Here is a 15,137-nt window from a genome sequence, read left to right as displayed (position 1 = left end):
AACTAACAGATTTCTCGACGAATGTCTTTGATTTTAATATGAGCATACTCCAGTACATAAGCTGTTTCTTACCCTAGACTTGTGTACACATCCAGTTCTAGCTCTGGCACAATTGTGAGCCTGTCCTCGTAAACATGTAAAGTTACCAGGATCCTTCCAATTCCTGCTTCACATAGGAATCATGTCTTAATCATGTTTGATTTATGTGATGCTTACCACTCTTAACCAAAGTCTTGAATATAAAGGGTCACTCCCAAACAGGACATTGATTCTTTCTAGTTCCTGTACCAGAATATGCTCTTTGTGTATATCCCCTGTATTATTGCAGTGTATTTGTGTCTTCTGAAATTAACTATCACCCTGAGAAAAGTCCAGTATAGGCTTTTTAGAGGTCACAAACCCAAGATTCTGATATTGACTTTTTGATATTTTGAGGAGTAGGTACAGACATGAATGAAGGACAACTAATGGGAGACTTTGAGATTGATTCCAAACAGCTAGAAGCAGAGTCCTGGAGTCGGATAGTGGACGGCAAGTTTCTGAAACAACAGAAGAAAGATGTGGTCAAACAGCAAGAAGTGATTTATGGTGAGATTCTTCATTTTGCCCTCTTTATATCCGGTTTGCATCATCTGGCATTTTGAGTATGTAGCATCTTAAAGTTTTTCTTCAAAAAAACTTGGAGGCACAGAGACATGGTCTTGTTTGTATCTTTTTCTCCCTTTTGCCCCACTCTGTTTCTTTTAATTCTATTGACCATTTTCTTTATACGAGTGCTTATGTATACAGCAGTCCTAAAAAGAGATTTCTTGTGAAAATAGTTTCATTCCTCAGCTACACTAGAAATTGGACTAAAGCACAAGCCATTTCTAGAAACTATGAATACAGTCCATTAGGAGAGGTGCTGAATCCAGTGAAGACCTCATTGGAAATCACTATTTAAGATTGATAGAAGCCATTATACCTATTATCAGAAAATAGTGTTAGATCATGGAAAAATAGAGGAATAAGATGAGGACACTTTTAGAGACAAGACAGCTCTTGACCCAGTTTTAAAGTTTAAGCTGGGCTCCAAACTAGCCTTATGACTACAGCAGATGATCTTTGAAGGAGAATCCTTGTAAAGAGTGTTTCTGACCCTTGATCTTTGTCTTCTCTAGAGTTGATGCAGACGGAGTTACATCACATCCGCACACTCAAGATCATGAGTGATGTGTACAGCCGGGGGATGATGACGGATCTGCTCTTTGAGCAGCAGATGGTGGAAAAGCTGTTCCCCTGTTTGGATGAGCTAATCAGTATCCATAGCCAGTTCTTTCAGAGGATCCTGGAGCGGAAGAAGGAGTCTTTGGTGGACAAAACTGACAAGAACTTTCTCATTAAGAGGATAGGGGATGTGCTTGTAAATCAGGTGCGCAATGAGAAAGATCTCAGGTTCTCACATAAAGAGGGAAAAAAGTAAAGCTTTGGGGTTCAGTAACCATGCATTCATGTCTTGGCTCCACCATTTATTATCTGTGTAAGCTGTGAGCCTTGATTTCCTCTTCTGTAAAATGAGAACAGTAGGGTTTCTTTCCTAATGCTGTTTTACACACTTAAAGGGAGTGTATCTATAAAGTACCTAATATATATGGCAGCTATGCAGTAAAAGTTTTTCTTCCTCAGAATATATACCTTCCTCAGAAACAGTATAGTTTAAGAAATCTAAAAATATCTGTTGGACATCTTCGACTTTCCCCAGTGCCTCAAATCAAAAGGATCTCATTAATCTAAAAACCAGCTAACACATAGAAAATTGAATAGGAGACTATCTGTAAAATACTTCCTAAAATATATATTGTTGTTGATAATTTTCATTAAGATGTGATATGGTTTCAATCCCACTCCAAACAAATTCAGCTAAAAATTATTTGATACTTTCAGATGTGTTTGTCATAGACAGCTATTAATGTTTCTTTTAAAAATTTTTTTCTTGGAAAACGTTATTGGTGCAACCACAGCAGACAGAAGGACATACGTGCACATCTGACCAGATCTTTTCCCCCCACTAAATCTCTACTTCTCTGAAGAAGCAGAGGCTTAATTGCCAGAACATTTGTCTGAGAATTCGATTTTGTCCTTTCCTTGTTTTCTTAAGCCCACACCCCTCACTGCATCAGTTTATCAGCACATTCATTTATTCTTCAAGTATTTACTGAGCATCGACCAAATGCCAGGTGGAACTACAAAGGTGAATATGGCCTGGGCCTCTGCCTCAGGAGACTCCTATTCTCGGAGTACAAATAGGCATATTGTGACATAAATACAAATGCAGTGTGGAAAGTGCTTGAACGCAGTGATCTGCAATAGATAGTCAGGGCCCAAAAGTGAGACCTGCAAATGAGGACCTCTCCTCACCAAACATTCCCTCTCCCAGAAGCTTTCCATTTCTCTCTTTCTGCCTCTCCCCTCTGCCTTCAGACCTGCACAGGTACCTCATCTAACCTTGACTTATATTATCATTTGTAGCTCCTTATATATGTGCCCATCCCTAGTAAGATCTGTGATGCTAGGATTCAAATCTTAGTGCCATGGTGTCCATTTGTTGTTTCTGTTTGCCAGTGCTAGGATCGGCCTTTTAGGGCACTACTTTATGGCATGAGCAGATACCTTACGATCTCTGTGCCTCAGCTTCTCCATTGGTAAATGGGGAAAGGAAAACCTATCCTGAGTAGCTTTTATTTAAGTTTTTGGCAAGGATCAATCTGTTTCTAAGCATTGATTTCCATGCTTAGCATGTATCATATGGACCACATACAGAAACTCATTGATGTACCCCAAAGTGAACATATCTTCAGATAAACCATTGAGATTGCACACATTTGGGAATGATTTAAGAACCATGCAGAACTGTAGGACTGCTGGCCTGAAGTGAGTAGGATAAACAGATCCTGAGATAATGATGGCTGTTTCTGATGTCTGTCTAACTTACCAAGGTCACAATTTTAAGACTGAATATCTCATGAAAAACTTCCAGTGAGTCTCCTTGTTTTATTACTATCTTTATGACAAATGGAAGTTAAGAACACATTTTGCATTTCTTAGGTGCACAATAATAGATATCTGTAAGTTTTTGGTTTGTTTAGTATATATAACAACTTTATTAAGGTATAATTCAACACCATACAATCCACCCATTTAAACTGTACAATTAAATGGTTTTTAGTATATTCATGGTTGCACAACCATCACCACAGTCAGTTTTAGAACATTTTTATCACCCCAAAAAGAAATCCCACACTCATTTATGGTCAGTCTTCATTCCCCCACACATATCAAACTGCCCCAGTCCTAGGCAGGCACTAATATACTTTTCTGTCTCTATGGATTTGCCTATTCTGGATAAATTTTTTGTATAAATTGAATAGAACAATACATAGTCTTTTGTGAATGTCTTTTTTCACTTAGCATAATGCCTTCATGGCTCATCTAAATTGTAGCACGTAGGGGTACTTTATTCCTTTTTATGGGTAAATAGTATTTCATTATATGGATGTACCATATTTTATTTATCTGCTTATCCACTGATGGGTATTTGGGTTATTTCCATTTGGAGCTATTATGAATAATGCTACTTTGAACATTTGTGTACAAGTTTTTGTGTGGACATAAGTTTTTAGTTCTCTTGGGTATACATCTAGGAGTGGAATTGCTAGGTCATATGGCAACTATGTTTAACTTTTTGAGGAACTGCCAGATTGTTTTCCAAAGCTACTTTTAATCTTTTGGGAAAATTTATGAGGAAGCATTCTTATTTTACAGATAGACTGGAAACTTTTTACAAAATGTTAATATGAGTTTAGTATCCTGAGTTATGGTATAACTTCTTTTCTCTTTTCTCTGCAGTTCTCAGGTGAGAATGCAGAACGCTTAAAAAAGACTTATGGCAAGTTTTGTGGGCAGCACAATCAGTCTGTAAACTACTTCAAAGACCTTTATACCAAGGATAAGCGTTTCCAAGCCTTCGTAAAGGTATTGATGTGAAACATGAAAATCCCCATCATTGTGAATAGCGGTGCATCTCTGTCAGTTTTAGCTAAAGCCACCTTCTTCTTATGGTTCCTAACAATTTATTTACTCCTTTGCAGAAGAAGATGAGCAGTTCAGTTGTAAGGAGGCTTGGAATCCCAGAGTGCATACTGCTTGTAACCCAGCGGATCACCAAGTACCCAGTTTTATTCCAAAGAATATTGCAGTGTACCAAAGGTGAGTGTCCTTTTTAACTCAGTCCTGTGTGCCAATGGACTGTTTTCTTTGTGTCTATTAGCACTAGAGACCCCGTAGAAGAGCTGTTTCATGCTCTAGTAGGTCTAAAAGAAATCCTGTTTTATCTTGAAAAGTTTTCTTGACTGAAAACTTAGAATGTTATGTCAACAGACGTAGGGTGTATGATAGCAAAAAGGAAAAGGACTACTTATTGATTTCATTCAGAGTTCATTGACCTGAACAACTTATTTCTCTTATCACTATACTGGGAGGTGATTCCTACCAGTTCTTCCCATAAGTGCTACAGTGGCTGCTCTGTGTGTCATTTAATCAGTACAGTCAGCCCTCTGTAGCGGTGGTTTCACATTTGTGGATTCAACCAAATGCAGATCAAAGTTATTCCCAAAAAAAAAAAAGCCAAAAAACAATATAACAATAAAAAACAATACAAATAAAAAAGCAGTATTGTATAACAACTATTTATATAGCATTTACATTATATTAGGAATTATAAATAGTCTAGAGATTAAAATATATGAGAGGATGTGTATAGGTTGTATGCAAATTCTGTGCCTTACTTTACCTTATACTTTATATAAGGAACTTGGGCATATTCTCATATAAGGGATTTTCATATCCTTGGGGGGTCCTGGAACCACAGGATGACTGTATTTGCTGGTTTCTCCTTGGCTAATCCTGTCCTAGGCAATAACATTAAAGATTACAAGGCAGAATCTGTACATTAAAGATTAGAGAAAACAAAAACATAAGTAAAAAACCATGGAGGGAAAATGATGGTGTGGGGCAAAGAGGCAGGATTCCCTCCCCTTCTCGCTTTTCTGAAAGGAGCTATTAAAAACAGTTGTTCTTTCTTTCTAAGACAATGAAGTGGAGCAGGAAGATCTAGCTCAGTCCTTGAGCCTGGTGAAGGATGTGATTGGAGCTGTAGACAGCAAAGTGGCAAGTTATGAAAAGAAAGTGCGTCTCAATGAGATTTACATGAGGACAGACAGCAAGTCGATCATGAGGATGAAGAGTGGTCAGATGTTTGCCAAGGAGGATTTGAAACGGAAGAAGCTTGTGAGGGATGGGAGTGTGTTTCTGAAGAGCGCAGCAGGAAGGTTAAAAGGTAAGGTTTGGCTCAGTTTTGTCCGAGTACAAGTATAAATCTGAGAACAGGCAAAATCCAAGTGCTTTTGTGGGAAATTCACCACCAGTGTTTTCCCTAGAGAGCCCATATCCAAACATCACCCAGGAGCAACAATCATTTAATTCTTACTCTTATATCAGAAAAGGACCAGCTTGAGATAGCTTACAAAATCATATGAAGTGGAAAGGAAATGATGCAGTCAGGGAAAAAGGGAATAAGAGTTTTAAAAACAAAGCAAAAGGTAAGATTAATACAAATATGCAAGCTGTTAAGGAAGGCGTGTCCTCCTCTGAGAGATGGGCAGCCAATTTGAGATCGGGGATCTGTGGCAAACAGTGACAAGGCAGGAGACACAGTCAGTGACACAGTTCAGTGTCTGTGAGATTAAACACATGTCGTTTGTTCACAAGAGATGTTAAAGGAATTTGAAGCTATTGTTTTCATCAAACCTATACTATATGGGCCTGTATCTGAGCTCTGACTTCACCAACAGCCTTGGGTACACCCTCCTTCTCTCTGGCCTCAGTGAGCTGAGGACAAGAAGCAGGTGTGGCCAGGGTTGTGGGCCCCACCATCGTGGAACCAAGTTGGAGGAAATCTGTGCTTCTTTCATCTCTGAGGTATAGGTAATGATGTAGGTAACTGTATCAGAGAGTACCCAAGAGTCTTTAACTAAAATAGTAAAGAAGTCCCAGGCAATCAGCTGGTTTCAGCATGAATGAAGCTGGACACCCTTTTTGGAATCTCGGATCAAAATGAAGAGAATCAGAAAGAGGTAGTTGCTGTACACTGTGATGAGTGCTGGGATAGAGGAGAAGGGGTGAGGAATTGCAGTGGAGTTAGGTATTGAAGGATGAAAGCAGATGGGGAGACAGTGTTCCCGGCAGTAGGAAGAGGAAGTGTGGAAGCATGGAGCTGAAAGGGGGCGCACACACGGGGCTCTGGGATGAAGAGTGTGGGAGACATGCCTGAAGAAACTGTGGGAGCCAGTGTGATGGGCTCGAGAAGAAGTGTGGAAGCATGGAGCTGAAAGGGGGCGCACACACGGGGCTCTAGGATGAAGAGTGTGGGAGACATGCCTGAAGAAACTGTGGGAGCCAGTGTGATGGGCTCGAGACTGAGAGCTTGACAGTTGATGCTGTTGATGGGGGTGCGGTAAAGAATGGTTTCAAAATTGGGCTGGCCGGTTAGCTCACTTGGATAGAGCCAAACGCGGCGCTGATAAAACTAGGCACCAGGGTCAAGGGATTGGGTCCCCAAACCAGCCAGCTACAAACAAACAAACAAAAATCAAAATGGAGCGTTTAAGGCAGGAAAGAGATAAATTAGATGGTATTCAGTGTAACAACTCGGGGCTGTTTAGAGTGCAGCCGGAATGAGGGAGAGAGAGTGGTGGCAAAGAAATCAGGAGACTGTCACAGTGCTTTAGGGAATAGCTTATCTGGGCCTACGTTGCAGAAGGAGGCTGAAAAAGAAGGGCAGCAGAATTTCAGAGAAAAGAACTGTCCCTTCCTGCCACCAACCAGCTGTGTATTTCACTGCTCTATGATAAACTTGAACTTGAAGTAAGGCTACTTCCTTTCAGCCCTAATATTCTGTGATGTCCTGAGAGCCCTAGCCCAGGACTTTTCACAGTGCCTCTTTGCAACTGTCTTTTAAGTGGGCTGGTAATTCAGAAATACCTACCTTCTTTTGGAAGGACCTGAATTTTCTAGAGCTGCTGCTGCCTGGAGCCAGCATTGTATTCCTTCCTTTACACAGCAGTTTATTTATTCATTCCCAAAGTAAAAACTAACAGATTTCAGCTGTTGGAATAAAGTTGTGGTCAAGCCAATGGCGGAACGATAGGTTTTCTGGCCTGAAGTGCTTCCAGTGGAGATAGGAGTTGGTGTTTAGTCATTGTCACTCCCAGTGAGCTCCTACCAAGAACAGCCAGTACTACATTGGGTATCCTTCAGAAGAGGTGGGATTGTTTTTCTCTGATCCACTGAAACTGATCATATAAACTTCAAGATTCAGTGAAGTTGAAACTTGTGTTTTAGAACTTTTTTCTTTTCTTTCTTTTTTTTTTTGGCAGTCACCTGAATTATTTCAGAGTAAACTTTAGAAAAATAACTTGTCAAAACTACTGGTAGTGCATGGAAAATTAGTGTAATCTAGGCTGAAAAATTAGACCTCCCTAGCAATCAGACATCCTTGCATCTGTTTTCTTCATAGCTTTGCAGTGAATTCCACAGAAAAGTGATCCCAGTTGTGGCAGACGTTGAAGAAAAAGGCCAGGAGGGGGCTGCATACATCAGTCCCATGCTCTCCCCAATTCCCAAGGAATTGTAGGCTCCACTTTCCAGAGTGAAGATGATACCTAGGAGCCAGCCTATCTCTCAATAGACAGCTCCACTCCAGAGATTTTAAACTGTCCTTAAGGGAATAACGGGAAATGCCTTTCTGTACTCCTAGAGGATTAGTCAGAGTAAGAGTTTGTGTGCTTTATTTATTTATTTTTGATTCCTGGATCTTACTAGAGATGTTAATTGGTTTTTGTTTTATTTTGGCGGCTGGTGGGTACAGGGATCCGAACCCTTGACCTTGGTCAATACCACTCTCTAACCAAGTGACTAATCGGCCAGCCCTATTTTAATGGAGAAGTAGAGAAGGCTGTTAGCATGGTACAGAGAGGTTGAAATTGACTGTTGCATGTGGGAGCTGGGGGAGAACCTCTGCCTGTATTCACATGTACCTGTCAGGCCAGAGGGTGTCTGTGTGGGCCATTCTTATTTTTTGGGGGGTGCAAAGAAGTCTCTCTTTCATTACATTCGGAACATCACCTTCAGGCAGCTTTCCTACTTACCACATCTTTCGTATTACTGTAACCAGAAGTTGAGAAATATTACACCCTGAGTATTTCGTGGAGTATGTCGCTATAGGTTGCTTTCTTCTTTTTTTTTTTTTTTCCTTTTTGTCTTTTTTCGTGTCCGGCAATGGATCGCAACCCTCAGTGTTGCCCCCGTACCGGACCGGGGACCGGCAATGGGATTGCAACCCTCGGCGTTGCTCCTGCGCCTCGCTCAGCCAGTGAGCGGGAACCGGTCTGTATGTGGGATCCGAACCCTCGGTGGGAGCGCCACCGCGCTCCCAAGCGGCGCACTGTAGCAGTGCGCCACCGGGCCGGCCCGTATAGGTTGCTTTTTAACATCTGTTGAAGTCTAGCTTTTAAACTTTATTCTTAAAATCTTGTCTTATGGGATATATATTTTCAGGCCTGAGTACTTCACCTTTTCCGAGACAAGTTTTTGGTGATAATCAGGTTGCTTTTTAACATCTGTTGAAGTCTAGCTTTTAAACTTTATTCTTAAAATCTTGTCTTACGGGATATATATTTTCAGGCCTGAGTACTTCACCTTTTCCGAGACAAGTTTTTGGTGATAATCCCATTTAAAAATGCCTCTAAAAATCTAGTGACCAGATCTAAATCTTGAAGAACTGTAAAACTGATGCCTTGGGAGGGGTGTGGTCTCAGATCACAGTTCACCCTCATGGGGTGTATTGTGAACCATCCTTCAGTTAAAAACCCTCTTGACTGTAGTTAACTATTAATAGTCATTGTTCTCTCTTCTCTTTCCCCATTGCCACTTTCCAGAGGTTCAAGCAGTTCTGCTCACTGACATTTTAGTTTTCCTTCAAGAAAAAGACCAGAAATACGTCTTTGCATCATTGGTAAGCTGAATTGTTATTCTCTTCAGTTTAGAATAAAATTATGTTTTACTAGTACTTAAAACAGATTAGGTATAAAGTGTGAACATTGTGCTATTGCTTTCCCACCCTCTTAGATTAATTGCCTCAGGACAAATCCCTCTGAATAATTTCTTGCATACTCTTAAGTTTTCTGTTGCCCTCAGCCCCCAAATTATTTTTCTCTTCTCTCACAGTCCTTTTGAGTGCCTTGGACGTTTGACAATTCAATTACTGGAGTATTTCTCACGCATGTGACTCTGTAGGTGGTACTCTTGTATAACACTGCAGGCCAGATTTTGTGGAGAACTGGAAGGACTCATCATGTAGAAAACATGACTAGAACCTTTACAACCATAAATTACCATTTTATTTTTGAAAATCTTTTTCTGTTTGTTACAATTTGAATGAAATAATAAGATATTTCTTTTTATCCTAAAGCTGCTATTTTTTTTTTAAGCCATACGCTTTTAAAATAGCATCTGGTCACACCTTAAGTTGTCATTAAGAGTTAGAATATTGTATACATACCTAATATTTGCCCTCTCCCCTTTGTCCAGGACCAGAAATCCACAGTGATCTCTTTAAAGAAGCTGATTGTAAGAGAAGTGGCACATGAGGAGAAAGGCTTATTCCTGATCAGTATGGGGGTAAAAGATCCAGAGATGGTGGAAGTCCACGCTGGCTCCAGAGAGGAACGAAACAGCTGGATGCAGATCATTCAGGACACAATCAACACCCTGTAATTAAACCCCAGTCCCACCCATCCTGTCCCTCCTAAGGCCTCTGTGTGATTTCATAGGAGACTGGGTAGTGACCAGAGTAATTGAAATCTTAGGAATTTTTTTTGTTTTGTCATGTTTTGTTTTTGTCGTATTAGGAACAGAGATGAAGATGAAGGAATTCCTAGTGAGACTGAGGAAGAAAAGAAAATGTTGGACACCAAAGCCCGGGAATTAAAAGGTAGGCTGTTGGGAATGGTCTGAGACCCTTGTCTGTGGCTGCAGAAGGCTGCTAGTGGTTTCCAGAGGTACTGGCTACTCTTCAGTTCCAGAGCTATCCCAGCAGGCACCTGCAAACAGGAAGATGGTTTCTCTTTTATTAAAAAGAGAAAGTCTGAGCTACCATGGGTCCTGGTGAAGAAAGGCTGTGAGAACGTGCTCTATGCTAGATCAAGGGGATGTTGATTCAATTCTCTTGTCACAGTATCAGTGTTCTTGGACACTGGAACATTCTTTGTACTTTGTCACAGGAGAATTTGCCAAAATTCATGGTCCCATCTAAAAACAAGAAGGAGGGCCGGCCCGGTGGCGCACTGCTACAGTGCGCCGCTTGGGAAGCGCAGCGGCGCTCCCGCCCGAGGGTTCGGATCCCACATACAGACCGGTTCCCGCTCACTGGCTGAGCGAGGCGTGGGAGCAACACCGAGGGTTGCAATCCCGTTGCCGGTCCCCGGTCCGGTACGGGGGCAACACTGAGGGTTGCGATCCGTTGCCGGACACGGAAAAAGACAAAAGACAAAAAATAAATAAATAAAATAAAAACAAGAAGGAGAGAGAGGTATTTGAGGAAAAGAAACTCCAATTAATCTGTTTTAATCCTCCTGCCAGTTCCCAGCTTTATCACTTATTTATAGGTTCACAAATGAGTTGTGAAGTGGTTTTGGGAGAAGGCTACTTATTGATCTGTGTGTGATCACTACTTGTTTAGTACCTGCTATTTCATATAGTCTTGTCAATATCCCTACAAGACAGGTATTCTAATCCCCCTTGTGCAGGTGAGACGGATGAAGACCCCAAAGGCCAGGCAACCCAAGGTCACGTGTATTTAGTGGCTGAGCCAGAATTCTAATCTTTGTCTTATAAACAGCACAGCCTGGTGCTCTTCCCTCTTTGCCAGTGGCTTATTGATTGTGCCAAAGTAAAGACTCCTTTGGGTAGAAATAAGGCCTACAGTCAAATACATAAAAGTACCCATATAAGTCTTTCAAGCTGTACAAACAAATAGCATTGTTTTTTAGGCAGGGGTGGGGGGGGATGGACAGATTTAGACCAGAGCCAGAGTTACATCAAATTTATTGGCCCATGATTAGGATGACTAGGATAAAATCTTCCTTCTTTTAACATTTGTTAAGTACTTGGCTGGGCATGGTGCTAGGTGCCAGGGATGCCGAGATTTCTATAACAGAGCCCTTGCCCTTGGGGAGCTCACATTCTAGCAAGGGAGGTGTAAATAAATGACAGGCCGCAAAGTGATTTATTAGACTGTGGACGCTTAGGAGGTGTGTGGGATCTGCTCTTCCTGCCTGTGGTAAGTCTCACAGAGAAGCTGAGACATGAGCTACTCCTGAAAAAAATAATCTCACCAGACAAGAATAGTTATGTGCAAAAGTAAAAAAGGACTTGATATGTCTGCCCAGTACAGGGTTGGTAACATCTGGAGGGTCAGGGCTAAGTGATGTGAGGCACAAGGTCTTGAAAGGCAACAAGGCAATGATATAGTTTTTTTTAAAAAATGGGTTTTTTTAATGTGTGTTGAAGCCAGTGGGAGACTTGCTTGAGGGAGTCGGGGGGCCACTGGAAACGGAAAGACCAATTGGGAGATTGAGGATAGGTTAGGTGAGAAATGAGCTGGAGAGGGGATAGATAAGAGTAAGAAATAGGGTCATCAAAACATGGTCAACTGGATATGGGTGGGGGGATAGAGTGAGCAGACAGTTGCTCCCAGATTTCCAAACTGAGTAAACTGGAGGAAGAATTGTTGCCTGAGGATAGATCACAAACTAAAGGGAGGAGGTGGGATGGCAAGGATGGAGAAAAGATTGGTTTCTGAAATGTTGAGAACAAGGCACCTCAGTGGAGATGACACTTGGCAGTGGGGCCAGTGGCCTGGTGCTCAGAAAAGAGGGTAGGATTTAGGATGTGTGAATTATCAGCATACAGGAAGTAATCGAAGCCATGGGAATAAATGAGATCCCCAAGAGGAAAGTGTAAAGTAGATACAGCAGCCCAGGATGGAGGGAGGAAGGAACCCAGATACGTTACTCCATTGCAGGTGGCAGATCTATAAAGTGCCCTAAGAAAGAGAACCAGTGTCCTCAAAGTGCGGGAGGGAAATTTCCAGAGAAGGGAGTAATTGTTCCCGGAAAAGAGGAACAAAAAGAGCTCATTGGATTCAGTAATGAGGGTAACCTTGGAAAGAGCAGAATTGTGGGGCAAAAGCCAGTGGGCAGTGGGTTGAGAAATAAACGGGGTAAGGGAGTGGAAACCAAGGGTAGACTTTTTATTGTTTGCCATTGTTTGCCAAGAAGACCCAGAATGGTTTTCCAGGTGGAAATTACAAAACAGAAACTTGATAGTGCCTTCATGATGACAAAGAGAGGGTGGGGGGCAGTGGTAGTGTTCTGTCTTGTCCCTTTCTATGAATTACCACAAGGTGGCGCTTGTGTCTTAGTCATCTCATAATACTAAACACCAGTCAAATCCCAGATTGTTTCCTCCATCCACCCTGCAGAACAACTTCAACAGAAGGACCAGAAGATCCTGCTCTTGCTGGAAGAGAAGGAGATGATCTTCCGGGATATGACTGAGTGCAGCACTCCCTTGCCAGAAGATTGCTCCCCGGCTCACAGTCCTAGAATCCTCTTCCGCTCCAACACAGAAGAGGCTCTCAAAGGAGGACCTTTAATGAAAAGTGCAATAAATGAGGGTAATTTGCATTCAGCTTTGCCCCCTCTTCATCTCCACTCAGAGTGGTTTACACACTATTACCTATCCGTTTTCACTTTTGTATCATGAGATAAAGCACAAATACAGAAAATTACCTAAAACAAATATTTTTCAGTAGTAAATTATTATCAGGTGAACATCCTTATATCCACTACCCAGATCAAGAAATAAAATGTAACCAGACACCCTCAAAGCCCCTCAACGTGCACTGTCCCACCTCCCTCTCTCCAAAAGGAGCAGGTATTCTGACTTTTATTAGTCATCACTTCCTTATGCCACTTTATGGTTTTAGGGCCCAAGTGCCTATTCCTAGATGCTTATAGTTTAGGCTTGCTCATGTTTTTTGACATGCTGTCTAAGATTCTTAATTTACAGTCCCCCACCCCCAGTCCCCTTTTCCATACAGTTTATCTCTGAACAATCTGAGCTTTTTAACTTGTAGTTTCGTACAGTTTGGGTTTTATTCATACAGCAGTTCTGTTCTTCCATCTTCTTTTTCCTTCAGATTTGAAGCTGTATTCAGAGGCTTAATTATTCAGACTTGATCCCTTTGGCAGGCTGTGTTCTTGTGTTCTTTCATTGGGAGGCACAAAATATCCTTTTTTTTGGTGGCATAGGAAAAGCAGGATAAAAGGACTAATCTTGATTTTTTTTTTTTTTTTTGCCCCCTTTTACCCATTTTCAAGATAGTTAATTGGTTTATGGTCGTCTTCTAAAAGTGATCCATACTTTTGTTTTTTAACATTATAATGGACTCATGAATTTAAGCATATTTGATAGGTTTCAAATGACTGTAATTCTTAACCTTATTAAAAACTGAGAACGTCCTATGTTTGCCCATGAGCACCTCTTTGTTTGACTTCTAAGTCCTGTTGACATGACCATAGTAGTCTTTGAGAGCTGCTTTGCTGTCTGCTGTAGTAAGATGTTACTCATCTTGATTTTTTCCTGCCTTCAATCTGGAATCAGCCATTTCTCCAAAAGCTCTGGTTTCTTTTAGTGGGAAATGATATTTTGAGACCACAATCTGTACACTAGAGATGGTCTTTGCTACTAGGTTTTTCATTGTTACTAGGTTGAACTTTTTCAGTGGACAGATCTCAGGGGGAAACCTACATATATATGAACTCACATTGATATATCTAATGAAATTGTGGACTGCAGAGTTTTTATTTAAACTCTTCTTTATTACATCTGTATCCTTTCTTCCACACTGTGACAGCTCATTCTGAAGGATACGTCATAGAATTAGAATATCCTATATTTGCTCACTGACTTTATCCCACTTTCACATACACACAGGAGTATCTGAATAATAATACTAATACTGCTACCACCATATATGATTTTTATATGCTATCCCCACTCTCTCTTTTTTTAAATAGTTGTGCTATGTCTGCACTGTCAGCTTATAACCATTACATAGTGTAGTGTCCTCTTTTTAGCCTTGACCTGTAGTCTTTCTTATATAAGTAAATGTAATTACTGCTCGCCACAGGTCCTTAGATCTGTGACCCTCTAGTCATTTTGGATGTCTGAAACTCATTCTCTATCACATGCCTCAGGAAAGGCTCATGAGAGGAGTAGTCTGAGTTCTTGCATAGTGGTAATAATAGTGTGCCCTTTATGCTTGAAAGTCTCCTCTGGTGGGTATGAAATCCTTGGCTCATATTTTCTTCCCATGGGTATCTTAATTATTCTGAAATATGTGACTTCATTTTTTTCTGGCATAAAGCATTGCTATCAAAGTCTGATGATAACTTGACTCTCCACATATAAGTCACATGATCTTTGCATAGATGCTCAAAGGATTTTTTTCTAAGTAGTTTTACTAGACTATACTTTGGTGTTGGTTATTCTGGGTTAATATTCTCAGGTTCACAGTGTTCTATTGTTTTACATGTGTTTTCAAATTTTTCGTATTTCAGGAAAGGTTAGTATTTGCCCTGTTCCCTTGCTTTGGTTTTCTTCTTCAAGAACTCCAATTATCCATATGATGAGTCGTCTTCAATATTTGCCACTTTCTTTTAATACTTTTTATCTCTTCATCTTTTTAATGTTTAAATATTCTTCCTTTCATCTATTTTTCTTTCTTTCTTTCTTTTTTTTTTTTGGTGGCTGGCTAAAACAAGGATCCAAACCGTGACCTTGGTGTTACCAGCAACATGCCTGTCCCAAGATAGCTAGCTACCTGGCCAGCCCCTCGCCTATTTTCTTAAGCCATTTTCTGTTGGGTCTATTTGCTCTTACATTCTAGTTTAGTTTTCATTTCTATAATGATTTTT

At 40.8% G+C, this 15,137-nt stretch overlaps 1 protein-coding gene across 1 annotated transcript in view; it reads left to right on the top strand.

The window, feature by feature from the left end:
* The window catches only part of AKAP13 (A kinase (PRKA) anchor protein 13), a 209,339-nt gene that overhangs the window by 178,949 nt on the left and 15,253 nt on the right, over positions 1-15,137 (top strand). The window contains exons 21-29 of the mRNA XM_008570017.1: positions 436-588; positions 1,161-1,411; positions 3,886-4,011; positions 4,128-4,245; positions 5,126-5,374; positions 9,033-9,109; positions 9,685-9,866; positions 10,005-10,087; positions 12,638-12,832. Of these exons, the coding sequence (XP_008568239.1) occupies positions 436-588; positions 1,161-1,411; positions 3,886-4,011; positions 4,128-4,245; positions 5,126-5,374; positions 9,033-9,109; positions 9,685-9,866; positions 10,005-10,087; positions 12,638-12,832 (1,434 nt within the window). The remainder of the gene's footprint in view (positions 1-435; positions 589-1,160; positions 1,412-3,885; positions 4,012-4,127; positions 4,246-5,125; positions 5,375-9,032; positions 9,110-9,684; positions 9,867-10,004; positions 10,088-12,637; positions 12,833-15,137) is intronic.

The sequence above is a fragment of the Galeopterus variegatus genome, unplaced genomic scaffold (assembly GCF_000696425.1).
Source record: "Galeopterus variegatus unplaced genomic scaffold, G_variegatus-3.0.2 Scaffold556, whole genome shotgun sequence".
In the NCBI taxonomy this organism is placed as follows: Eukaryota; Metazoa; Chordata; class Mammalia; order Dermoptera; family Cynocephalidae; genus Galeopterus; species Galeopterus variegatus.
Note: the sequence above shows the minus strand (reverse complement) of the source record. Positions and strands in the feature narration are given on the sequence as shown.